Source organism: Muntiacus reevesi, chromosome 12 (assembly GCF_963930625.1).
Source record: "Muntiacus reevesi chromosome 12, mMunRee1.1, whole genome shotgun sequence".
Taxonomy (NCBI): Eukaryota; Metazoa; Chordata; class Mammalia; order Artiodactyla; family Cervidae; genus Muntiacus; species Muntiacus reevesi.
Window position 1 is genome coordinate 19,667,862 of NC_089260.1, and position 27,337 is coordinate 19,695,198.

The 27,337-nt window shown below is 41.9% G+C and overlaps 1 protein-coding gene across 1 annotated transcript; it reads left to right on the forward strand.

Annotated features, from left to right (window-relative positions):
* Positions 1-265: 265 nt before the first annotated feature.
* On the forward strand, positions 266-15,987 carry CTHRC1 (collagen triple helix repeat containing 1). The gene is made up of 4 exons (XM_065902889.1): positions 266-568; positions 5,690-5,911; positions 7,665-7,881; positions 14,617-15,987. The coding sequence occupies exons 1-4, from the start codon at positions 419-421 to the stop codon at positions 14,757-14,759; spliced, it is 732 nt and encodes a 243-aa protein (XP_065758961.1). The 5' UTR covers positions 266-418; the 3' UTR covers positions 14,760-15,987.
* Positions 15,988-27,337: the final 11,350 nt, after the last annotated feature.

A 27,337-nucleotide genomic window follows, 5' to 3' on the forward strand; every position in this document is an offset into this window, starting at 1 on the left:
GTTCAGTTAAGCCGTGCCATCTATCTCCAGGCTGTCCTCAAAGCCGCCACCTGTGTGGTTCGCTGGCCTCTGCACCCCACCCGCCCACCTCCCCCCGCTCAGCCGGCGACTGCACAGCCCCGCGAGGGTCCCGGCGGGCGGGGCGGCCGCAGGACGGGGCGGGCTCGGCTGTCGGCCCGCCCCACTTCGGGATCGGGGTGGGGGCTCCGACCTATTACTGGATGGAAACTCTGGTGTCCGGAGGGGCGGGAGGGAGAGGGGGGAGAGAGGGGAGAGAGGGAAGCGTGCGAGTGAAAGGCGCATTCATGCAACCGGCGGCGGTGGCCTCGGAGCGCGGCGGGGCCAGACTGTGATCACGTCGGCCGGGCTCCCGGGTCTCTCCTCCCCAGCTCCGTGCGTCCCGGGGCCGCCGCGCGCCATGCGCCCCCAGGGCCCCGCCGCCTCCCCGCGGCGGCTCCTTGGCCTCCTGCTGCTCCTGCTGCTGCAGCCGCGGGCGCCGTCGAGCGCCTCCGAGACGCCCAAAGGGAAGCAAAAGGCTCTGCTCCGGCAGAGGGAGGTGGTGGACCTGGTGAGTCGGGTGGAGGGGACAGAGCCGCGGAGAAGGGCCAGGGAAGGGGGTGGGGGGCTTGCCTGCCCCTGGGGGTCCCGCTTTGTCTGAGTCAGGGTGAGAAAGGACCTCGGCTCTGCGGATGGTGGAGCCCCGGAACTCGCGAGGGAGACTGGTCTGAGAGGGCCGTCGTGGACCACAGATGCGCCGCGGGTTGGGTGGGACGCCCGGAGTACAAGGAGTCGCCCAATAATTTCTGACCTCTGCGCCGCCCCCCCTCGTCCCCCGCCTCCAGAGACGGAGAGGGTTTGGGCCGCAATGAGGATAGAATAAGGAGCTTGGGAGGTTAGAACGTAGGCCAAGGAGCTGTCTGCGAGACCCTGGATTCGCTAATCCCCTGGGTGGGCCTGGGCCAGGGACTTGCAACGTGTCCTTTGTTGGGGCTGGTGGCCACGTCCGCCAGCGAGATAGAATAACAACCCTCACCCAGTATCGGTCCAACTCTTTGTAACTTGATGACAGTGAGTCATGTTGGGTCATCTTCCTAGGGAGTATGTGCTGCAGTTTACTTTGTCACAGCTGGGCCAGGAATAGCTCAGAAGGTTTATGATCAGAAGAGAAAATGAAGGGGGCCAGCACTAGCCCTCCAAGGACCCATTTTGTTGTTGTATTTAGACAGATGGGCAATCAGTCCTTCCAGACACGCTGGGTCTTCAGCCTGTGCCACCAGGTAGGAGCATGGCAACTGAACTGAGGGGTCAGACAGTTCCCAGGAGAGCAATGAATAGCCCAAGTTCTTTCTTTCTTTGGTGGCCCCCATGGCATGCAGTATCCTAGTTCCCTGACCAAGGATGAACTCATGTACCTGCATTGGAAGTGGGGAATCTTAACCACTGGACTGCCAGGGAAGTCACCCAAGTGATTTCTGAGGGACTAATCTATGAGCAGGTCTGTTTGCTTAAAGCTCTTAAAACCCTCTAAAAGTCAGCAAACCCGTTGGAGGGCAGAGTGGTATTCTGCCCTTGTAGTAAGAATGATCCTTTCCAATCTATCACATTCCTTGGCATATAATAAACTTCAGTCATTGAGCAAATATGGGTTATACAATCATTGCAGTACATAAAAGGGGCATTTTTTAAATTTTAAAATAAAAACAAACTGTTTTGAATTTTTTAAGCTGCCATTGTAAACTGAGCTAATAAACCAAGCTCCCTGGCTGCTAGTTCTATGCCAGATTCAAAAGCTCAGGAAAAAGATTCCTGCCGTTCCAACACTGCACTTTTTGATGATGTACTATGTAATTTTCCTCCACAAAGCAGACTATGTGTTCAGGGCTATAGTTCTATTTTGAGTGTCTAAATTGTTTTAAACTGTACCAAATGAATGTGGTTCATGTGCAGTCTGCATTTTACGAGTCTGTAGTTATGATACACAAAATACCCTTTTTCCCTATAAAGCTAGCAATTTTTTTCCTTTCCCTCCAAGGATTTACAGAACCTGAGGTTTCCCACAACTCTAGCCCGACTTGGAAAAGTTTATTGTGCAGCCAGGCTCAGGTGCATCCTGTACATTGGATTTGGTTTTATGGGGGAAAAGAATCCTCGCAGTCATTAAGGTTTCAACAGATTCTATAAAGCAGCTTCTTTGTACAGGGTTTTTCAAAGCCTTCCTTTCAAGCGTCCAGCAAGCTCTGCCCTCTGGTGGCCAGTGAAAGAAACAGGGGTCCATTCCGCAGACCTTAGTGGAAGCCCTGCATGGTACTGATCATGTGTTGGGTTAGCATTTCAAAGTGAGAGAAGACAGATTAATACCCGTGGAACCGAATTCAGTAAAATTATGCGGCCTCTCAATGCAGTTTTTTAGATTAAAAAGGTGAATAAAAATTCTCAACCATAGCACAGTGGACATTTGGAGCCGGGAGGTTCTTTGTTGTGGGGACAGCGCTGTGCGTCTGGCATGCTTAGAACATCTCGACCATCTTGGGCTTCCCTGAAAGCTCAGTTGGTAAAGAATCTGCCTGCAATGCAGGAGACCCGGTTCGATTCCTGGGTCAGGAAGATCCCCTGGAGAAGGGAAAGGCCACCCACTCCAGTATTCTGGCCTGGAGAATAATCCCATGGACTGTATAGTCCATGGGGTGGAAAAGAGTCGGACACAACCGAGCGACTTTGACTACCATCTACCAAGTGCCGATAGCAATCCCTTCTTCCCAAGTAGTGACAACCAAAAATGTCTTCAGACATTGCTGGGCAGCCTCTGTTAACTCGGTATCCAGTTTTGTCCCCCATTGAGAATTTATATATAGAAAAATAAAACTTTGTGTAACATCTTGCTCTCAGGGAAATAATAGTGAAAAAAAAATTTTTAAATACCAGAAATATTATTATTTCTCCCTTCCCACTTGAAATCTGTGTCTGAATATTGCATATATCTGCTACTGAAAGTAACATATCTACTAAGTGAAAATTAAAGTATATCTACTAAATCAATCTATAAAATAAGATTAAAGTATATCTACAAAAAAATGGAAATTAAGCATAAAATAAACCAAACTATAATGTTTTGTACTTTGGTATATCTTCAGATACTTTTGCAATTTTGTTAAATACATTTCTTATTTCTCTGGCAGCAAATGCATAGAAGTGTCTCTTTTTTGTTTTTTGCTTGAAGTCAGGAAAATATCAGTGGTGGAAGTCACAAAAATCATTTAGCAAAATAAAACTCAAATTGGTGATGTGAGGAGATTGATCGGCAAACATTAGATAATAAGGACCTTTTCTAGGTAGTGTCATTATTGACTTTTTAAAAACATGTTTATTTATTTGGCTGTACTGGGTCTTAGTTGCCATATATGGGATCTTCCATCTTTGTTTTGGCATACGAGGTCTTTCGTTTCGGCATATGGGATCTAGTTCTCTGACCAGGAATCACACCTGGGCCCCCTGCATTGGAAGCTCAGAGTCTTAGCTACTGGACCACCAGGGAAGTGCCTGAATTTTATAATATGACCATATCCAATCCTGGATGCTAAAATTCAAAAATAAGATTTGAAGTTATTTTAATATATAATTTGATTTTTTTGTTGTTGTTCTCACTGGACAGTAGATTTATACAGAATGGTAGTATCAGGTCATTTATACAAATAGGGATTTTAAAGTAACATTTTAAATAAATTGGGTTTGGGGCTTGAAGGGTCTAATAAATGGACCAGTTCAGGGATAGGCATGGGAATTAGGCCGATGGAGATGCAGTTTTACCACTGATGCAACTGTTTTGCTGTGTGTGGCTCATGGCTTATGTGTGTTAGCTGGTGAGTTTGCTAATGCTCTCTTCCCCAGGTCTGGTGCCCTGGGCAACTGCCTCACACAGTCTTAGGGGAATAATAAGAATAATCATGGCTGAAAAATATAATATTTACTGTGTGCCAGGTACTGCTCTAGCACATTTTATGTATCATCTCACTTAAATCTCCTACGCGGTAAGAATCTTTATTATTTTCCCCCGCGTTTTAGATTAGGAAACAGGCGTTGAAGTGTTCAATGACTTGTCCTATCTCACATAGCTTGTAAGTGGTGGAGCCAAGATTAAAATCCAGAGAATATGACTAGAATCCTTTGCTCAACCTCTACATCATATTACTGCACCACTCCCCAAGAGAAAGAGAGAGAATCATAGCACTTAAGAGTTTGATAGGGGCTTCCCTGGTGGCTCAGTGGTAAAGAATCCGCCTGCCAATGCAGAAGACACAGGTTCGATCCCTGATCAGAGAAGATCCCACCTGCCGCGGAGCAACTAAGCCTGTGCACAACTGTTGAGTCTGTGCTACAGAGCCTGGAAACCTCAGCTACTGAGCCTAGGAGCCGCACGTGCTGAAGCCTGTGCGCCTGGAGCCGGTGCTCTGCAACAAGAGAAGTCGCTGCAGTGAGAAACCTGTGCACCTTAACCAGAGAGCAGTCCCCACGCGCTGCAACTAGAGAAATCTTGCATAGCAATGAAGACCCAACACAACCATAAATAAATAAATCACGTTACCAGAGAGCAGTTAACCAGAGAGCAGTCCCCACGCGCTGCAACTAGAGAAAAGCTTGCATAGCAATGAAGACCCAACACAACCACAAATAAATAAATCAAGTTACCAAAAAATTTTTTTGATAGATTACTGTTCCCCTCTTAAAGACTAATGAACACTTGCAATGAAGTCACATACTCCTACTCCTTGGCAGGGTGGGCTAGGTGGATTTGGAGGCCAGAAGTGTTCCCCTAGTGACACTTCCTCCACGTGAAAATAAGAGGAGAAGAAGGTTTGCTTATCCAGCTTAGAGACATTGCCGGTGTGAAATAAGTATTAAGATTTTATTTTATAATTGTGTCTCTAAGAATTTATCTTAGAGAAATAATTCCAAAAAAAGAATAAAGGTACGTAGATAAAGACTTAGCAATCCCAAACTAGTGCAATGTTTGCATAAAACTGTAGTTCTGAAATCCAAGTTCCTTTACAATATGTAAGGTTAGAAGAATAAGCGTTATATCAAATTATGTTCACTTTGGAATACAGCCATTTAAAAATTATGTATACTTTTAATGAGCAGTTGGAGAAGGAAATGGTAACCTAATCCGGTATTCTTGCCTGGGAAATCCCATGGCCTGGTGGAGTACAGTCCATGGGGTCACAAAACAGTTGGCCACGACTTAGCGACTAAAACATCAATGACAATGAGCGGTAGGAAAAAGCAGACAAATGAAAATATTTTCTCTTTTTTGTTTTTTGATGTGTGTGTGTGTGTGTGTGTGTGTAAGCTCTGTGCAAAAAAAAAAAAATAGAAAGAAATTCCAATATTTTAGGGATAACTTTAAAAATCAGTTCTTTATGTATATGGGATTTCCCTGGTGGTCCTGTGGTTAAGACTCTGAGCTTCCAATGCTACAGGTGCAGGTTTGATCCCTGATCAGGGAACTAAAACCCCATATGTACATATATATGTATATATATATACATTATTGACTTATCTGGAACACTGGCAACTGGTTCCCGTCGAAGGGATTCTTGACTCCTAGGGCTCAAAATAAATGCAGCTCTAATCAGACTGAGTCTTTGAATCTGAGGTAGTGAGAGATTTTCCCCCTTTCTTTTTTCTGCTGCAGTACAACGGCATGTGCTTACAAGGGCCGGCGGGGGTGCCTGGGCGAGACGGGAGCCCCGGGGCCAATGGCATCCCTGGTACCCCCGGGATCCCAGGTCGAGATGGATTCAAAGGAGAGAAGGGGGAATGCCTGAGGGAAGTCTTCGAAGAGTCCTGGACGCCTAACTACAAGCAGTGTTCATGGAGTTCACTGAATTATGGCATAGATCTTGGAAAAATTGCTGTAAGTCTAGTCTGAATTATTGTAAAGTTGAAATAAAACTTAAAGGTTTTCATAGTTGAGTGATCATTTTAGGTGAGATTTTATTTTTCCTAAAAGACAAAAAATATGAAGGAATGGGTGCCATGTGACTTTCAACTTAGAATTAGTGAAAAAATTGATAACTTCAGAATTAATTGTATAAAGGTATTTCTGAGACAAATACGTCACTGAATTATTTCAACCCTAAGAACACTTAAAATAACTTACTCTTTTTTTTTTTTTAATGGAAACTGTCTGGGTTGGACAGTAAGTAACTTTCCACTCTTGTCCTAAAGTGAATTTAAATTAATTCAAGAAATTCTGCTGTGGTTCCAGACATAAAGGTGGAAAGAAATCTCCGAGAAATTACTACATGATTGGAAATATCTAGAGGTGGGAAGTCCAGTGGTATTTGTCCTTATTCTCGTTAGCAGACCCAGCTTAAAATTATTTAGCCTAATGGGAGTAGAATGGACTAGAGATATACTACAGTGACCATTTAAAATTATTCAGCAATATTTAGGGAGAAAAATTACTCAAAATAGCCTGTCTTTGCCATGCATTTGAATTAATGATTTAATCACTTTGTTTAGTGTTTGCTTCCAAAGTAACTGGCAAGTCCCATAGATGGCATAGAGTTGAAGCTGGTGCCATTTCAAGCCTCTTTCTTCTTTTGTTGACCAACTCTACACATGGTTCCATATCCACAATATATTATTCCTTGATATTAACCACTACTATCACCAGGCATATAGAAGAAATTTTATTTTCCAAAAACTCTCAGGTTCTAAGTAGCAACCTGTATATTATCCCTGCTCCTCATCTTAGCTCTTTAATGTCTGCTCTATTATTTATAAAAATGTTTGAGATGGTCTCATTTTGATTTCTGTGTGATAGAATATCCATTTAACTTTCATAGTTTGGTGACTATGACCAGTTATACTTTCATATATGATTTTTTACAAAGCATTTTGTTAAAGTGTTGTCTACTTCTTTGAACACTTGACATTATAGACTGGTTGCTTTTTTATAGTTCATCAAAATTTGCTGGTGGAGTTCTCTTTAAAAACTTTCCCTATGGATTCTGAGTTATTAATATGTTTCCAGTTTCCTTTTGGTGGTCAGAATGGGTTTGGGAGCCTTTTGCAAGTAAAAGATAGTAGCACCATGGGTCAGCAGACAAATTTTGCAAAGACCAGTTAGAGGAAAAAGCCCTCGGTCTTATCATTGTGTCATAGAGTTAAAGACTAAAAACCCCGCCTGCACTTTACTACTGATACTGTTTGCTGGTGCTTGAAACAAAACAGGTCAGAGTAATATATATGGGCAGTGCTAGACTAGAATGTAAGTTCCATGATGGCAGGGATTTCATTTTATTTACTGCTGTTATCTGTAGCATCCAAAATATAGCAAATAATTTTGAAAGAAAAAGAAAAGTAAATATATAGATTGGTTTAGTCTAAAATTCTGAAAACTGGCTGCTTTTGTAAAACTGAGAGATACCCTCAATGGAGTGAATAATTCTAACAAAGCCATAATTCAATTTTCTTAGAGTTTCTAATATCAGTGTCTCTTACCATCTTGCAGAGAACTGGTTTGCCTCTGTAAAAGCTAAGCCTTTTAAGCGTACTTTGGGAAAAAGAATAGTTGAATAAAATTCACAACATAGTTTGAAAGCATCTTTTTAATTAAAAATGAAAATGCTAATTAAACCCTATTTCTGTGTTTGTGATAGGAATGTACATTCACAAAGATGCGTTCGAACAGCGCCCTAAGAGTTTTGTTCAGCGGCTCACTTCGGTTAAAATGCAGAAGTGCGTGCTGTCAGCGTTGGTATTTCACATTCAATGGAGCCGAGTGTTCAGGACCACTTCCTATTGAAGCCATAATTTACTTGGACCAAGGAAGCCCTGAATTGAATTCAACAATTAACATTCATCGCACTTCTTCTGGTACGTAGAATAGTGACGCTGCAGAACGTGCCTCAGATCTTTAGCAAGCAAAGATTAGTTTTGAGTCCACTATGACAGTAGGTCATCACAGGCTTTCTGTGTATAGTTCTCCACCTGGGTTGCACTTCAGAATTTCCTGGTAGATCTTTTTAAAAAATATGTGGATGCCTGAATCCCATCTCTGATCAACTGAATCAGAATCTCATGGTTAGAACCCAGCCGCTGCATTTTTTCTAAAAAGATCACAAGGTTGAAAATCACTGAGTTAGATGAAATGGCAAAATAACCAGTAATGCCATAGAGCAGTGGTTTTCAATCTTGTCCCTATCTTGTGTTCAGCTGGGGAACTTTGAAAAATCGCCATGCCTGGGTACCACTCTTCTATGGAGTCTGACTTAATAGGTCTGGTTGCATCCCACGTGGCGGAACTTCCCAAGTCTCTCCTGGTTATCCTCATGTCCTCCAAGGTTGAGAACCACTAGCATAGACTGATAAGGAGGCTGATTTCTCTGCCTGTTCTTTAAAATAGTAGGTACAGTCTGCTGCATCTGTGAGAGAACATTTCTGTATTGTTTCTGTATTCTTTGCTTGCTTCTACTGGTATGAGAGAAGGGACATTTGATTAAACCAGTGGTTACTTAGGCTGTTAAAAAAAAAACCTGGGACTTCCCTGGTGGTCCAGTGGTTAAAATGCCATGCTTTCTCTGCAGAAGGCACAGGTTCCATCCTTGGTTGGGAAGATCCCGTATGCCTCTCCGCACAACCAAAAAAAACCAAACAGATAAACAAAAAAATGTAAAACTGTTGGGGTTTTTATGTTTTTTTGGGGGGAGAGTTGATTTGTTTCCTTGTATTTTAAGGTTCATTGAAAGAGTTTAGAAGCTACGAAAAAGTAGAAGTGGAAAAAACTGTTAGGTTGGTGCAAATGTAATTGCAGTTTTGGACTGTAAATTTTAAATCATTATTAACTAGGCTCAAACACATCTTTATTAATCAAAATAGGGACCATTATAATCAACACATTTTTGCCAATGAGAAATAAATTTGTTTATTCCTATAGTGTAAAAATTCGTGCTTTGGGATTTGATGAACTCTTGGAAAGTATTTTCTGCCTCTTGCTGGTTGTGGAAGTGTTTACTCTGCAAAAAATTCTAGATGCCTGAAGAAGTGGTAGTAGGTTGGCAAAAGGTCAGGTAAATATAGCAGATGAGCCAAAACTTTGTAGCCCAATTCATTCAGCTTTTGAAGTGGTAGTTGTGCAATGTGCAGTCAGGCATTGTCATGGAGAGGAATTGTGCCCATTCTGTTGACCGGTGCCAGCTGCAGGCATTGTAGTTTTCTGTGCATCTCATCAATTCTTGGGCTTCCCAGATGGCTCAAATGGTAAAGAATCTGCCTGCAATGCAGGAGACCCAGGTTTGATCCTTGGGTTGGGAAGATTCCCTGGAGAAGGGCATGGCGACCCACTCCAGTATTCTTGCCTGGAGAATCCCATGGACAGAGGGGCCAGATGGGCTACAGTCCATGGGGTCGCAAAGAGTCAGACACGACTGAGTGACTAACACTTTCACTTTCATCAAGCATACTTCTTGGATGTAATGGTTTCCCCAGGATTCAGAAAGCTGTAGTGGGTCAGACCAGCAGCAAACTACCAAACAGTGACCATGCCCTTTTCTGTAGTGCAAGTTTGGCTTTGTGAAGTGCTTTGGAGCTTTTTCTCGGTCCAACCACTGAGCTGGCCATTGCCGGTTGTCATATACAATTCACTTTTTGTCCCACATCACAATCTGATTGAGAAATGCTTCGTTGTTGTTGCATAGAATAAGAGAAGATGACACTTCAAAAATGACAATTTTTTAAATTTTTGGTTAGCTCATGAGGCACCCACTTATCAACCTTTTTCACATTTCCAATTTGCTTCACATGCCAAATGACTGTACAGCGGTCAACATTGAGTTCTTTGGCAACTTCTTGGGAAGCTGTAAGAGGATCATCAAAGCTGGTCATTGTCAACTTCCAATGGCTGGCCACTACATTCCTCATCTTCAAGGCTCTCATCTCCTTTGCAAAACTTCTTGAACCACCACTGCACTGTACGATCATTAGCAGTTCCTGGGCCAAATGCATTGTTGACCCATTTGACTTGAATAAGAAAATCACTTGAACTTGATTTTTGTCTAACATCATTTCCATAATCTAAAATACATATAACATACACTACAAGTAATAAGTGATTACTCAACATTCAGAAAATTAAGATCATGGCATCCAGTCCCATCACCTCATAGCAAATAGATGGGGAAACAAAGGAAACAGTGAGAAGCTCTATTTTCTTGGGCTCCAAAATCACTTCAGATGGTGACTGCAGCCATGAAATGAAAAGACACGTGCTCCTTCGAAGAAAAAATATGACCAACTAAGACAGCATATTAAAAAGCAGAAACATTACTTTGTCGACAAAAGTCCGTCTAGTCAAAGCTATGGTTTTTCTAGTGGTCATGTATGGATCTGAGAGTTAGACTACAAAGAAAGCTGAGTGCTGAAGAATTGATGCTTTTGAACTGTGCTGTTGGAGAAAACTCTTGAGAGTCCCTTGGACTGCAAGGAGATCCAACCAGTCAATCCTCAAGGAAATCAGTCCTGAATATTCACTGCAAGGACTGATGCTGAAGCTGAAACTCCAGTACTTTGGCCACCTGATGCAAAGTGACTCATTGGAAAAGACCCTGATGCTGGGAAAGACTGAAGGCAGGAGGAGAAGGGGATGACAAAGGTTGAGATGGTTGGATGGCATCACCAACTCAATGGACATGAATTTGAGCAAGCTCCGGGAGTTGGTGATGGACAGGGAGGCCTGGCGTGCTGCAATCCGTGGGGTCACAAAGAGTTGGACACGACTGAGTGACTGAACTGAACTGAATGTCATTAGCAAAAAAGCATAAAGTGAGAAATGCACATTAAAATGATGTCTAACATAACCACATTTATTTAAGAATGTATTCCAATATCTAATGGCAAAGTTCAACAATGAAAAACCACAACTACTTTTGCATCAACCTAATGTTAATGTCATCACCTAGATACACCACTATCAGTATTTGACTGCCAGCTCTTTTGCTTTCTTGAGTTGTTTTGTGTGTGTGTGTGTGTGTGTGTGTGTGTGTGTGTGTGTGTGGCAAGTGAGGTGTGGGGGTGACCTACCTTAACAGCATGTACCAGGAGAATCACAAGGTGTATATATAACTAGCTTCATTTCCCAGATTACTTGAAAATTTCTCTCTGATCTTATACTTTAGAATGGAGAGGGAAGAGAAGAGATACCCTCACTGCTAATCAGAAGAAATATTTCGGCATTCTTAGGGACCCAAGCCAGATACTGATCCCCAAATTAATATAGCACATTTATTGCTAAGGAAGCAAGGGCATTCCTTCCATTTTCTTCTTCAAATCCACACAGTATCCTCAAGAGATAAAGAAGATATTTTAACCTCTTCTCTCTGTACATACAGAAGGCCCAGGGAAAGAAAGTAACCTGAACAGGAGAATCAGTGTCCTGGTGAACAGATGCCAAGTCATGCTCTCGTCTCTCAAGACAGGTTTGATCAGAATGAAAAGCTTCTTCACTAAGTTCTGTGCTATAAAGGAAGACGTGCTTTTTGTCTGAGAAGCAGTACTAAAATTTTAAATATTTTGGCATAAAATCTAAAATTTGATTAGGAAGTGGTAAGTAGTCGAATGCATCTAGAGATTATCAGACTAAGTGAACTAAGTCAGAAAAAGACAAATACCGTAAGATATCTCTAATATGTGAACTCTAAAACATGGCACAAATGAATCTATCTACAAAACAGAAACAGAGTCACCAACATAGAGAACTGACTTTTGGTTGCCAAGGGGGAGGAAAGGACTGGGAGTGTGGGATTAGCAGGTGTAAACTATTATATATAGGATGGATAAACAACAAGTCCTACTATATAGCACAGGAAACCATATTTGGTATCTTATATATTGTTACTTTGTGGTACTTACTGCAGAGACTGGCACAGCATTGTAATTGAACTATACTTACATTTTAAAGGTTAAATTATAAAGTTCAAAAGATATGTTGTAAAGCAACTATGCCCCAATAAAAGTTAGTAAAAAATGAAACCCATAAAAATAAATAAAAATAAAACAGTAGTTTATGTAAGCAACTTACTTTCTATTATATTATCTTTAAAGTTTTTATGTTAATATCTTGCTATAATGTAAGCCCTCAGGCCTAGAAACTGTCACCTATACATACACACACGTCATAAATTATTCAATGTAGCATTTTCCAACCACGTTATAGAAACTCATTTGGTATGATCAGTTGGGTAAAATGTCAGAAGTTATTTGTTATTCATGACAAATTTTGTCTTAAGATGAATTAAAGGTTGCCTCAATAGTGAATTTACTTTCCTTGCACACCGATACTCTCTTGAGAGAGAGAAAAGGAATACACTTATATTTTGCACATCAGAGGATGACATTAAGACTTAAATATGCCCATCAGAGTTTAGAATATCATCTTACCTGGATCTAGGAGGAGAACAGGTTGAGGACTTTTAATTCAACATCTTTTACGTGTTTAATAAGCTATTACTACTTTGTTACAGCAAAAAATGTTCGTTCATTCAAAAAACATTATTTTATTTGTTAAAGGCCATGAAGTGACCATTTGACTCTCCTTGTGTGAGGATGATGCCAGACCCAACCTTGTCTGACCTGTGGAGGGAAGTGAACACATTTCTAGGCCATGGGTATTGCGGGCACGCACAGCTTAGTTCTTCTAACTTGGAAAGGGTCTTGAACCAGAGACAGGTACCTGGATTCAGTAGGACTTATCTTCAATTCACTGATGTCACAGCTGGTAGAAGCAGAGTGTTACCGGCCTACATCCCTGAGCTCAGCTTGAGCATACTAACCTCAACCAAATAGGAAGACGATCCCGTCATGCGATCATCCCCACCCTACTTATGTGTCAGGACCTGTTTTCTTAAAGAATCTGCCAAGCTGTGGTTCCTTTTTCCCCTGACACAGACATCAGAGGGGTATAACTTCTGCCTATTAAAATGAACAATAGAGGGATTATTTTTTTTAATATTGGAGAAGAGGCTTGATAAGATGAAATGCAGGTTATATATATATATTAGTATGTGAAAGTCTGGAGGACCTATGAAAAGGCACATGTTTATAAAGCAAAAAAACAAAACACAGGATTTAGTTAGCTTGTTTTTTCACTGTGGAGGAATTTCTATGTAAAACGGGATTCCAGGTTGAAGGACTAGTATAATGAGTATGCTAGGGTTTCTTTTGACATTATAGAAGTCCTTTCTTCTGCTTAGTACCGTCAAGTATATATAGGAAAGGACTCTTTATTTTTTTAACTCTTAAAATGAGACATTATTTTAATTAATTAAAATTTGATCTTTTATAAGGTGTTTTCAGTTTGGTCTGCTGATAGAAAATTAAAATATGGAGGCTTCAGGTGTAACAACTTGTCCCAAATGGTTGTGTAAATTACTGATTCAGCTTATAATCAGAATTACATTTTCATCTTCCAGTGCTGTTTTCTTCAGATGGAAAGGTCTTTCTTTAAAAAAAAAAAAAGCTTACATATTGCATCAACATCTTTTTTTTTTTTTAAATACAACTTGATTTAATTTTTTATATCTATTTATTTTTTTGGCTGAGTTGAGTCTTAGTTGCGGCACACAGGATCTTCCTTTGCGTCATGTGAGATCTTTTGTCGAGGTGCACAGACTCTAGTTACGGCATGGGCTCCAGAGCGTGCGGGCTTCAGTAGTTACGCTGCAGCAGTTTACTTACCGTGGGGCATGTGGGATCTTAGTTCCTTGGTGAAGGATCGAATGCACGTCCCCTGCATTGCAAGATGGATTCTTAACCACTGGACCACCAGGGAAGTTCCCTGCATCAACATCTTGGTTTTTAAAAGTGTAGGCTTGGTGCAGTGGTTCAGACTTGGTACTTTCACTCTTAGTGGCTAGGGCTCAGCCTCTCGTCGGAGAACTAAGATCCCGCAAGCCACATGGTGTGGCCAAAGGAAAAAAAATAAATGTAGGCTTCCTTTATTTAGTCATAAATAAATTGCTTTTTTTGTTTTATGTCATCTCCGTAAGTAAACAAATTTATGGCTGAAACCTCAAAGAAAATTTCCTGTGAGCTTATACCATAGAATGGATATGTATATGTCTTTTTTTTTTAATTTTAAAAAGTTCACTTATTATTTTGGCTGTGCTGGACCTTTGTTGCTGTGTGGGCTTTTCTCTAGTTATGGTGCATAGGCTTCTCATTGTGGAGGCTTACCTTGTTGCAGAGCACAGGCTCTCGGGACATGGGCCTCAGTTGCAGCACGTGGGCTCACTAGTTGTGGCTTGCAGGCTTAGGTGCTCTGTGACACGTGGGATCTTCCCAGACCAGGTATCAAACCCGTGTCTCCTGCATTGGCAGGCAGATTCTTCACCACTGAGCTCTCAGGAAAGCCCTGGATATATATACATTTTTAAAAAATACTTACATACTATGAAAATGAGAACTTATCTTTATGAGACCCTTATTAAATATTAGCATTTTAAATTTACTGTACATTAACTTGATTTAATCACTAGTATGCTAAAGTAATAAAATTGAGCTGAAAGTTTTTGCCTTTTTATTCCAAAGAGATTTGTAACTCTCATCTTTGTTTTGCAGTGGAAGGACTCTGTGAAGGCATTGGTGCTGGACTAGTGGACATTGCTATCTGGGTTGGTACTTGCTCAGATTACCCGAAAGGAGATGCCTCTACAGGGTGGAATTCGGTGTCTCGCATCATTATTGAAGAGCTCCCAAAGTAAATCCTTTCATTTTCATTCCCTACCTCTTTTTTATTATACCTTTGAATGGTTCCCTTTAGTGATACCTTAGGTAATTTTTATGTGTACTTTGCTGTTGTTGTTCAGTGGCTAAGTCATGTCCAACTCTTTGCCACCCATGGACTGCAGCACTCCAGACCTCCCTGTCCTTTATTATCCCAGAGTTTGCTCAGCGTCATGTCCATTGAGTCGGTGATGCTATCTAACCATCTCATCCTCTGCCTGTACTTTTCCTTTTGCCTGTACTTCTGAGTGAAAGAACATGACTAAATGTGTTTACAGACCAAAGTGTGATTTCACACTGTTTTTAGATCCAGTATTATTCGTTTTCCTTCAATCAAAATTATAGTTTTGAGATTTTGTAGTTAATTAAAATACTTTCTTCATTTTCCCATTCCCTAAACCTGTAATTTGAAATGTTATTATGGTCTTCATTTCTTTCCTGTTCTCTTAGTATAGCACTTTTTAAAATATAAAAGCTACCAGTCTTTGTACAAGTTGTAAATGTTCAAAATTGTTTTATATCTGTGAAATAAAACTTATTTCAAACAACCTTGCTATCTTTAATGTGATTGCTACCAAAAGGAAGGTTTCTGGCATTTTATATCTGGAAAGTTGAGAATAAACCTGACTTTGTATTTATCCATTTAACAATCTTATTTTAAATTTAGTACATGTATAGTACTGTTCCATATTTTAAGAGATTCAGAGAGAAAGGAGCATTTATGTGCCAGGAAATATATTACTACTAGCAACTTAGAAATCTTTATTTAACAAAGAGTAAAGAGATGTGGACTCCAGTCTCACGTTGCTTACCATTTCGTAGGGAGGAGAAGATATACACAAAAATAGCATATATTAAAGATTACTCTGTTGATTGCAAGGAATGTTGTTGAAGGGGTGGTGTAATTCAAAGAAAGACCTATCACTTCCAGCCAAGGTGATCAGAAAGAGTTCATGATGAAAGAAATATAGATGTAATACTGATAAAGTTAAGTAAATCCTGGGCTTGACTTGGAAGTGTCAGTATGAATTCATAAATTACTTTATCTTAAATAAAACTGTAAAACTAACAGAATCTCCTAACTTTGATTACTTAAAATTCCTAGGAAACAATAACCAAACTAGTAATACTCTGATTGTGATCTCTATATGCCATTTCATACTAAAAGGATCTAAGGTTCCTTATAGGAATGGGTGATTTCAGCTCTGGGGCAGGAAATGTACGATATGAGCCTAGAACATCTTGGCAACTGTGAATGACAACAGGATCCAAGAGCCAACATGAATTGGTTCCCACTGGCAGAGAGGATACAGTTTAAGCATCAATGAAGACAATAACTGGAATGATTTGAAACACATCAGATATTATGTTTAAATGCATGAGTGCATAATAATATTAAAATTCATTTGTCAACTTAGTGGATTCCAGGAATTCGATTTGTTACTTTGAAATTTAGGGCAGGGGAGTGGAAAGCAAAACATTTGTTCTGCTTTCTCAACATGAACTGTATTTCTGGCTAACCAAATTGTTGATGAAGGGAAAACGTGTGTGTGTGTGTGTGTGTGTGTGTGTGTGTGTGTGTGTGTGTAGTAATACATTGGTATACATAAACATAACAAAAGAAGAAAGTGATAGCATATCACTCTTTTCAACCCTGCATGATTAAAGGGCTCTGGCAATGACCATCAGTGACAGATAACATTTCCAAAGTAAGAGAAAGACTATGTGCCCCCTAAGGAATGCATGTAGCACCACCCGGGAAGTTGTTTTACAAAGAAAAAAAATCAAGCCTGGACCTGATTTAGCCTCCAGATATAACCGTTAAATTTTAGGAAATACAGGGGATAGAAGAATATGTTAATCGACATGTCAGCCAATCAGGCCTATGGAAAACTTGAAAGACAACTGGGTTTCTTCAACAAATACATTGCAACAAAAGAGAAAAAGAAAAACATGGATTGGAAGAGATTTGAGAGATACTGACTCCTTTCAATGTTTGGACTTTATTTGGCTACTTGGGATAATAATTTTGTGGTGTAAAATAGTATTGTGACTATTTAAAAATAGTGCTTATCATTTAGAGATACTGAAATATTCAAGATAAAGTGACATGATGTCTGGAATTTGCTTCAGAATGACCTTGAAAGGAAGAGTGGGTGACAGGAGGTCTAGATGAAATAACGTTGAAGATAGGTAGAAGTTGACCAAGGTGGGTAAAAATTGTGACAAATGGAGACTGGGATTAAGGACATTTTGAGTGGAGACCAGAACATTAGTTAAGATTTCTTTGAATTGGCACAGATTGTGAAGACATTTGTGTCCCATGTGAATGCCCACCAAAGGACACCCACTGCAGAGGAGGCTCTTAACAACAAGGTGGACAAAATAACTTGCTGTGGATGTGAGTCAGCTTCTATCCCCAGCACTCCAGTGCTAGTTCAATAGACCCATAAACAGAGGCTGTAGTGGCAAGGATGGAGGCGATGTATGGATTCGACAACATGGAAATTCCCATATTAAGGCTGGCCTGGCTAGTGTGAGTGCTGGGTGCCTAACGGGGCAACTAATGGGCAACAGCAGAGTCCAACATGAGCCCCTAATACGGCATCATTCCCAGGGCGGACAAGCCAGTCACCTAAGGGCAGGCAGATTCCACTGGACTTCCATCATGGAGGGGCGGAGAGTCATTCTCATGGAAATATATATTCTGGATACAGACTGACCTTTCCTGCTAGCACTACCATCCGTGGACTCATAAGAATACCTTATCTACCATCTTACCTTCTACACAGCATTGTTTCTGATCGAGAAACTTCATACCACAACAAAGAAGTGCAGCGATGGGGCTTGCCCCATGGAACTGACTGGTCTTACCACATCCCCCCACCACCTGGAAGTGACTGGCCTAAACAAAAGGAGAATGGCTTACCGAGGTCTCATTACGGTACCAGTTGGGAGACAGCATCCTGCAAGAATGGGGTTCTGTCTTACAGGTGCAGTGTATTCTTTGGATCAGAAAGGTGTTCTTGCTTTTGCAGCCAGAATACAAGCAGCAGAGGTAGGAGCGGCTTCTCTCACTGTTACATCTAATAATCCATTTGCAGGCTCTTTGCTTCCTGTCCTGACAACTTTGAGCTCTGCAGGTCTGGAGATCTTAGTATCCAATAAGGGAAAGCTTCCACCAGGGAACACAACGGTTCTGCTGATTAGAAGATGAAAAAGTGTTAGTCACTCAGTCGTGTCCGACTGTTTTAAGATTCCATGAACTGTAGCCCACCAGGCTCCTCTGTCCATGGAACTCTCCAGGCAAGAAGATTAGAGGGATTGCCATTCCCTTCTCCAGGGGATCTTCCGGACCCAGGTATCAAACCCAGGTCTCCTGCACTGCAGACAGATTCTTTACCCTCTGAGCACCAGGGAAGATAAGACTGTGTATTTTAAATAACAGAAAGGTGTTTATCCCATGGCTTCTGTTGATCAAGGATCTTGGTACAAGTTAGCTGAGTCCTCTGCTGAGGGCATCACCAGGCTGAAATCAAATTGTTGACTGAGGCTGCAGTCTCATCTGGGGCTCAGGGTCCTCTTCACAGCTCATGTGGTTTTTAGCAGAATTCAGGGCCTTGCAGCTGAGGGATTAATGTCCCCGTGCTCTTGCTGCTGCCTGAGGACAGCTCCCAGCACCTGAGGTCACTCTCAGGGCCTTGCCAGGTGCTGCATTTTTAGGATTGTTATGTGTGCATTTGTCTCCAGGTATCTTCTTATTTCCTCTTTGATGTCTTCAATGACCTCTTGGTTATTCAGTAGCATATTGCTTAGCTTCCAGGTGTTTGTGTTTTGGCTTGTTTTTTTCCTTGTAGTTGATTTCCAGTCTCACAGCCTTGGGGTCAGAAAAGATGCTTGCTATGATGTATGGTCAGGCCACTCAAGATGGCTGTTCTCTTGCTCTCTGCACATTCTCTGCTAAACCGATCCCTGCTTTACTTGCATGACTCTCCAGTTCTCTTAATTATAGGGCTTAATTAGTAACTGCCCATGTGCTTGCTCTCTGCCCCAGCTGCTGGTTTCCTTGGTAATTAATGAGCCAATCTTACGTCATTTCCCCCTATAAATAGTATCCTCTTTCTCCCCCGGAGTAGTGAGGATTGCTGCCAGCTAGCAGTCCTGTCTGCCGTCTGCCATACACAGTGGTGGTCTAGGACCTTCCTTCAGATTGTAAGTTGCTCTGTCCAATAAGTCACTGATGTCTTCGTTGCCATCAAGGAAACCCCGGGGAGCTGAGATGTTAGGACACAAGGATGGGGGAAGAGAAAGCTGTGAGGGTGATTCTGAGGAGGCCATCCAGTGGCATGTGGGGCCCTGTGGCAGCTGTGTACTATGAGAGACATCTTTTTCTTCTATCATGTTGATAATATCCTGTTAACCTCTGTGTTTTTCCAGTTTGAAAGTAGCAGGCCTGTGTTCCTGGTTCATGTGACTGCATGGGGTGGCTGGTGAATACAGACAAAGTGCAAGGGCCTGGATTATCCACAAAATTCAAGGACACTCCTGACCTACCACCTCTAAACAATGACAGACACAGGCTTTAGGGATTTTAATTCAGGGACAGATCTGTGAGTTGAACATGTCCAGTTACCCAGAAAGGTTTGGTTGGAGCCTATAGCAATAGCAAAATAACAAGAGTGCCCTTGGGCTTCCGGTCCCAAGTAGAGTGTGATGGAACAACAGCTATAAGCAGTCTATGATGTATTACAACAGATGGGAGACATTACAAAAAAAAACTACCTGATTCTTTGAGCGACACAAAAAACCACTATTTATTTGTGTGCAACATACAGGGTTCCCATGGACATCAATAGTGACCAACAAATCTACTTAATTGCTGTGAAGTTCAGGAATGAAAGTGAAAGTGAAGTCGCTCAATCGTGTCCAACTCTTTGTGACCCCGTGGACTGTAGCCCACCAGGCTCCTCTGTCCATGGGATTCTCCAGGCAAGAAGTTCAGGAATGGGCAATATAAATGACATACATGGGCATTTCCACCTGCCTTACAACTCCACTGCTGCTGGGCTATGAATAGATTACTTAAACAATAGTTGAGATGGGGAAACTCACTCTCAACACATGGGTGCATCCCAGGAGCAATCATCTCGGTGTCAAGGCCATGTTAAACCAGAGACAGTCAATACCACTCAGGTTCAACTGTTAATCACTGAAGAACTGTTGACAACTATGAGTGAGTGAGTGAGTGAAGTCGTTCAGTCATGTCCGACTCTTTGCGACCCCATGGACTGTAGCCTACCAGGCTCCTCCCTCCATGGGATTCTCCAAGCAAGAATACTGGAGTGGGCTGCCATTTCCTTCTCCAGGGGATCGTCCCGACTCAGGGATAGAACCTGGGTCCCCTGCATTGCAGGCAGATGCTTTAACCTCTGAGCTACCAGAGAAGCCCAGGACAATAACTCAGTTTTGCCTTTGCCGCAGAATCTACCCCCAGAGGAACAGATTATAAATAGCCCTTGGGACTGGCAGATAAGTCCCCAGCGATTTCGGTTTACAACCTTGTTGGAATAGGATCAGAAAGGAACTTACGCATTTCACCTGTCCTCTACCTGGTCCCACCTAACAAGGTAATTCCAGGCCCCTCCTAGAGGAAGGCACTATTATACTAACTCTGTGGTCTGGTCTGTTACACTGCCTCTTCACTATTTGACACTGGTTATGGGCACTAAATGTAGGCAGGTGGTACAGTATTGCAGGCCAGGACAAAACCCTTAGACAGGGGTGCCATTATTTCAGAATGATGTTACTCTTTGTATTTGCTTAACAGTTACTAGTCGTGATCTTCCTGTATTGGGCCTATTAAACATTTTGCAACTCATCCTACTCTGAGTGAAGGGAATCTGTTTGTGAACTGGGTGACAATGATGGCCTCACCACAAAAGGAGGTGATTGGTGAGTCTACAGCAAAACGCTATTGTCGACCTCTGAAATCCCTGAAAAATTGACTTGATAAGCACCTGGCTCCAAAACTTGCCCGCATCTTGGATGGTCTTTATGGCATTTGTGCTTTTTGGCTGCAATGCACCTCTATCTACCTGTCCTCAGGGATATTGCAGAAGAGGGATGGACTGAGATTATAAGGGTCATACAGGGTATGTACGGGTGGAATGTATGACTAGGCAATTCATGATGGCTGTTTTCTTGCTCTCTGTACATCTCCTCCTCAACCAGTCCCTGCACCACTCATATGACTATCCAATCCTCTTACTTATAGGACTTAATAGTAATTGCCTACTTGCTTGCTCCCGGTCCCAGCTGCTGGCCTCCCTGGTAATTGATGAGCCAGTCTGACATTAATTCCCCTTATAAATGGTAGTCTCCTTCTTCCCCAAGTAGCAAAGACTACTGCCACACCCTGCCTGCTGTCTGTCACACACAATGAGGTGCTGCTCCAGGACTTTGCTTTAGATGTGTAAGATCCTCTCTCTAATAAGACACTGATGACTCTGTTGCTATCTCCAGGCTCTTTCTTCAGTCCTGAGGCTGAGCAACTGCAAGACTTGCAGGCCTGCATGGTACAGCCCAATGTATGATTTAAATCTTCAATTAACGGGGACTTCTTTTGAGGTCTAGTATGTGATATATCCTGGAGAATAGAACTTTTGTTTTTAGAAAACTTGCCTGGTTAGATAGGTTGGACCCAACCACGATAATATCCCTTTGGATTATAGTTGACTAATTCAGTTCAATTCAGTTCAGTTGCTCAGTCATGTCCAACTCTTTGCGACCCCATGAATCGTAGCACGCCAGGCCTCCCTGTCTATCACCAACTCCCAGAGTTTCCTCAAACTCATGTCCATCGAGTTTGTAATGCCATCCAGCCATCTCATCCTCTGTCGTCCCCTTCTCCTCCTGCCTCCAATCCCTCCCAGCATCAGGGTCTTTTCCAGTCAGTCAACTCTTTGCATGAGGTGACCAAAGTATTGGAGTCTCAACTTCAGCCTCAGTCCTTCCGATGAACACCCAGGACTGATCTCTTTTAGGATGGACTGGTTGGATCTCCTTGCAGTCCAAGGGACTCTCAAGAGTCTTCTCCGACACCAAAGTTCAAAAGCATCAATTCTTTGGCGCTCAGCTTTCTTCACAGTCCAACTTTCACATCCATATATGACCACTGGAAAAACCATAGCCTTGACTAGATGAACCTTTCTTGGCAAAGTAATGTCTCTGCTTTTTAAAATGCTATCTAGGTTGGTCATAACTTTCCTTCCAAGGAGTAAGTGTCTTTTAATTTCATGGCTGCAGTCACCATCTGCAGTGATTTTGGAGCCCAGAAAAATAAAGTCTGACACTGTTTCCAGTTTTCCAACTATTTCCCGTGAAGTGATGGGACCAGATGCCATGATCTTAGTTTTCTGAATGTTGAACTTTAAGCCAACTTTTTCACTCTCCTCTTTCACTTTCATCAAGAGGTTTTTTAGTTCCTCTTCACTTTCTGCCATAAGGGTGCTGTCATCTGCATATCTGAGATTATTGATATTTCTCCTGGCAATCTTGATTCCAGCTTGTGCTTCTTCCAGCCCAGCGTTTCTCATGATGTACTCTGCATATAAGTTAAATAAGCAGGGTGACAATATACAGCCTTGACGAACTCCTTTTCCTATTTGGAACCAGTCTGTTGTTCCATGTCCAGTTCTAACTGTTGCTTCCTGACCTGCATATAGGTTTCTCAAGAGGCAGGTCAAGTGGTCTGGTATTTCCATCTCTTTCAGAATTTTCCACAGTTTATTGTGATCTACACAGTCAAAGGTTTTGGCATAGTCAATAAAGCAGAAATAGATGTTTTTTTGAAGTCTCTTGCTTTTTCGATGATCCAGCAGATGTTGGCAATTTGATATCTGGTTCCTCTGTCTTTTCTAAAACCAGTTTGAACATCTGGAAGTTCATGGTTCACGTATTGCTGAAGCCTGGCTTGGAGAATTTTGAGCATTACTTTCCTAGCGTGTGAGATGAGTGCAATTGTGTGGTAGTTTGAGCATTCTTTGGTATTGCCTTTCTTTGGGGTTGGAATGAAAACTGACCTTTTCCAGTCCTGTGGCCACTGCTGAGTTTTCCAAATTTGCTGGCATATTGAGTGCAGCACTTTCACAGCATCATCTTTCAGGATTTGAAATAGCTCAACTGGAATTCCATCACCTCCACTAACTTTGTTTGTAGTGATGCTTTCTAAGGCTCACCTGACTTCACATTCCAGGATATCTGACTCTAGGTGAGTGATCACACCATCGTGATTATCTGGGTCATGAAGATCTTTTTTGTACAGTTCTTCTGTGTATTCTTGCCACCTCTTCTTAATATCTTCTGCTTCTGTTAGGTTCACACCATTTCTGTCCTTTATCAAAACCATCTTTGCATGAAATGTTCCCTTGGTATCTCTAATTTTCTTGAAGAGATCTCTAGTCTTTCCCAATATGTTGTTTTCCTCTATTTCTTTGCATTGATCACGGAGGAAAGCTTTCTTATCTTTCCTTGCTATTCTTTGGAACTCTGCATTAAATGGGAATATCTTTCCTTTTCTCCCTTGCTTTTTGCTTCTCTTCTTTTCACAGCTATTTGTAAGGCCTCCTCAGACAACAATTTTGCCTTTTCGCCTTTCTTTTCCATGGGGATGGTCTTGAACCTTGTCTCCTGTACAATGTCACGAACCTCCGTCCATAGTTTATCAGGCACTCTGTCTATCAGATCTAGTCTCTTAAATCTTTCTCACTTCCAGTGTATAGTCATAAGGGATTTGATGTATGTATGTATGTCTCTAGAGGTTATAAAATACACTCATAAATGCCAATCAGGAAATGCTGGTATGACAGTTTATAATTATCTGCTTCTTTGTTTTTGCTAGAGATTAAGGTTTAAGGTTAAGAATTATAAGGGAAACATTTCAGTATTTAAAGAAAGTAGTATGCGTGTTTTCAGCAAAGAAGGTAAGAGGAATGGAAATACATTTTTTTTTTTTTAAAGTGGCTTTGTTATAGAGCTGGTTGTTTGTAGACGGATACATCAATTTGTCAAAGATTTGTGGACATGAACATTAAGGGGTTTGTACATGGTCAGGACTGGCTTAGGTAAGCTTGAACTTCATTAAAAAAATAAATCTTAAAAGTAAAGTGGTACAAAACCTGAATTTGATTATCAAAGAGGATAAAGTTTTCTTAAGATTTTGGATTGTTTTTGGTAATAGATTGTGAGTTTCTTTGTGTTTAAATGATCTGTATTTGCCAGTGAGATCTTTTATTGTCACCTTGGTTGTGAATGGCTATTCATTCTATTTAGTGACCTGTGATTCTATTTGACAAAGTGTTTGAAAACTTCTTGATATTTTTGACAGAATTCCAAAAGACAAAATCCTAAATGAGGGTCATGTGACCTCCAGCTAACTTTGAAGTTTTACACAGGGTTCCTGGAACACCTCAAAACATGTTTTTCTCTTCATCTCAGAGAGGAATATTAAACTAATTAGGCTTAAGTGGTATGTCAAATTACATGGGAAGCATTGTCAAGTAAGTGGTGATAAAACTTCTTAGAATGTTTTCTATGGGTAAATGTTATTAATGTTAAGGGAGTGTGTAATTTCCTCGGTTCTGTCTTGCCGCAGCAAGAATTTGAAGCGATGGACAGACCAGTGTTACAGTTCCATTTTACTTGGCAAACAAAGGAAAATATATCCTCGAGGTGTGAGTGTGGGCCGACCCAAAATACACCAAGAGAAGAGAAGCTCCCGGGTCAATTTTGACTCCTCTTTTTATTTGTTTTTTCTCCTCCCCCTGAGCCTGCCCTATGTAAATTGGACTAGCCAAGAGGGCTACCTGTTTTACCTGAAGTTCTCACTCTGGTGCTCTGATTTTTTTGTTGTTGTTGTTCCATTTTCATGGGCTTTTCCTTTCTTTGTCTTTAAGCCACCACCATTCTGGACTCCTTTTTCCTATTCTAACTACCTAACATTCCCCCCTCAAGAGATGGGAGGCCCAATGGAATAGGGCCGTCGAGGTCTCTCTGGCTACTTCCTGCTGAATTGGGATGGTGAGGGGCATTGGGCCTCCCCCGCTTGCTAGTCTCAAGCCTCAGCGTCCTTATAGCAGTGTCCATCTAAGGGTGAGTGATATTTTCCATGGTTGGGTGTAGTTTTATATATCCTTGTTGAATTGGCATGGCATGTTGTTGCTTGTTGATCTGGGCAGAGACAAAACAGGTTAGACAATTGATAATACATACAGCAATCATAAGCAGCCTCAACACAGTGATGACAGGGATTAGTAGGGGCATTAGCCAACTCCAAATTCCCCCTTGGCAGGAGAAGGACCCCCCAAAGAGAGATTGCAGCCACCCTGAGAACTCTCCAGCTCATTCTTTGAAATCCTGTAGGATCTGAATGTTTTTCTTGAGGACTGTGAGACTTTATTTAACTTAGCTGGAGGTATTGACCCTGAAACAACACTTTTCATTCAAGATGGCTCAAGTCCCTCCTTGTTCAGGGATTAGGAGATCTATCTCCTGGCTATTTTGGAGTATAACCCCTGCCAAGCTGTGTTGGCTCTTTAGAGCTGTACTGAGAAATCTTATCCCCAGAAACTTAATTTTGGGGGTGTTCATTAGAATGGCACTCATTTGTAGTCCTGAATAGGTATCCGAGATCTCACAGGTGTATTGAGTGTCCTCTTCTGTTTTCTTCCATGGTTTGAATCATGAGTAGTGAATCCAGGAGTTATGTCCTGGAACCTTGACTGCTGCGGGGGTAGAAAGTATTACAGGGCAGGGGCCCTTCCATGTGGGCTGGAGTTGAGCCTTTTGACCCATCTTTCCAGACTTTAATTAGGACTTGAGTCCCCGGAGCATATAGTGGTGACTCTTTAGAATATTTTGTGTCTGGTCAACATTCCACAAGCATATACCTTGCTGGAATTGCTCAATGACCATGGTATAAGACCAGAGGGTCTGAGTCTCTGGATTTAGGAAGAGGTCATTGACATAAACAAAGGTCTCCCATATAGCATCTCATAAGGACTAAGACCAACTTGTTCTTTAGAGGCAATATGGGTGTGGAGGAGAGCTGTTAGTAAAACCTCCTTTCATCCCATGGAGGTCTCTGGGGTTATCTTTTTTTATCACTGATTTTAAGAATTGGTTGGCTCTTTCTACTTTTCCTGAAGACTGAGGCCTCCAGGCACAATGGAGATAATAAGTAATGCCCAATACTTTAGAGACCCCTTGGGTGACCTTAGAAGTAAATGATGTCCCATTGTCACTTTATAATGACGTGGGCAGACCAAATCTCAGAATGATTTCATGGAGCAGTTTTTTTTTACCACCTCCTCAGCTTTCTCAGTCCAGGTGGGAAAGTCTTTAATCCATCCTGTGAATGTGTCTATCATGACCAATAGGTATTTATACCCTTGAGAAACTGGCACCAGGGTGAAGTCCATCTGCCAGACCTCTTCTGGGTAGGACCCATGTCATTGGATGGGTTGGGCCAGCTGGAATCTTCGAGCTCCTTGGGGGTTAATTGGCAATTGGGACAAGAGAACACTTGCCTTATAGTCGTTTGGAGCCCTGTTTCTCTGAAGGACCTTTCTAGTAATCTTTGGAGGGCCTTCTCCCCTAAATGAGTGGTGGTGTATAAGGAGTTAACCAACTTCCATAGGAGGTTCCAGGCAGAAAAAGGAGTCCCTCCTTTTGGAACCACCCCATATGATCTTGAAAGCCCTCGCTCTTAGCTTTATGAGTCTCACCTTCAGTATATGAAGGAGTTTTTGGCAAATGAGTCTGTGGAACTAAGGTGGCAACCCCATTAGGTCATGGTTCTGTAACGCTGCTCTCTTAGCTGTCTGATCAGCTGCTTGGTTCTCTCGTGCCACTTCCATGCTCCCTTTTTGGTGTCCTTTACAGCGGGAGACTGAAATCTCAGCGGGCAGATGGACTGCCTCCAAGAGTCTAAGGATTTGATCACCATGTTTGATTGGGGACCCTCAGGTGGTCAAGTGGCCTCTTTCCAAATAGCAGCATGTGCATGTAGCACCAGAAAGGCATACTTGGAGTCGGTATAAATGGCTACTCCTTTTCCTTTTCCCAGCTCTAAAGCTTGAGCCAGGGCTAAAAGCTCAGCTAATTGGGCTGAAGTAACTGGTGGCAAAAGTTTAGCCTCTATGTCTCAAAATTAGAGACTATTGCATATCCAGCTCTTCTTTTTCCATCCAAGACAAAGTTGCTTCCATCAGTGTACTGGATTTCCCCAGGATTGGTCAGAGGATCTTCTGACAATCCCTTTTGGGGTTTTGTCCAGTGGTCCAAGGTTTCTAGGCAAGAGTGATAGGAGAGAGAGCCCTCGGGGGTAGGCAGAAGGGTAGCTGGGTTAAGAACCTCACAAGAGGATATAGTGAGGCCTGGATTTTCCATCAGCACTACTTGATATCTGAGGATTCTTTGATCAGAGATCCATAAATAGCCTCTCCCATTCAGGAGGTGTTTCACCTGATGGCTGGTAAAAATAGTTTGCCCCCAAGAG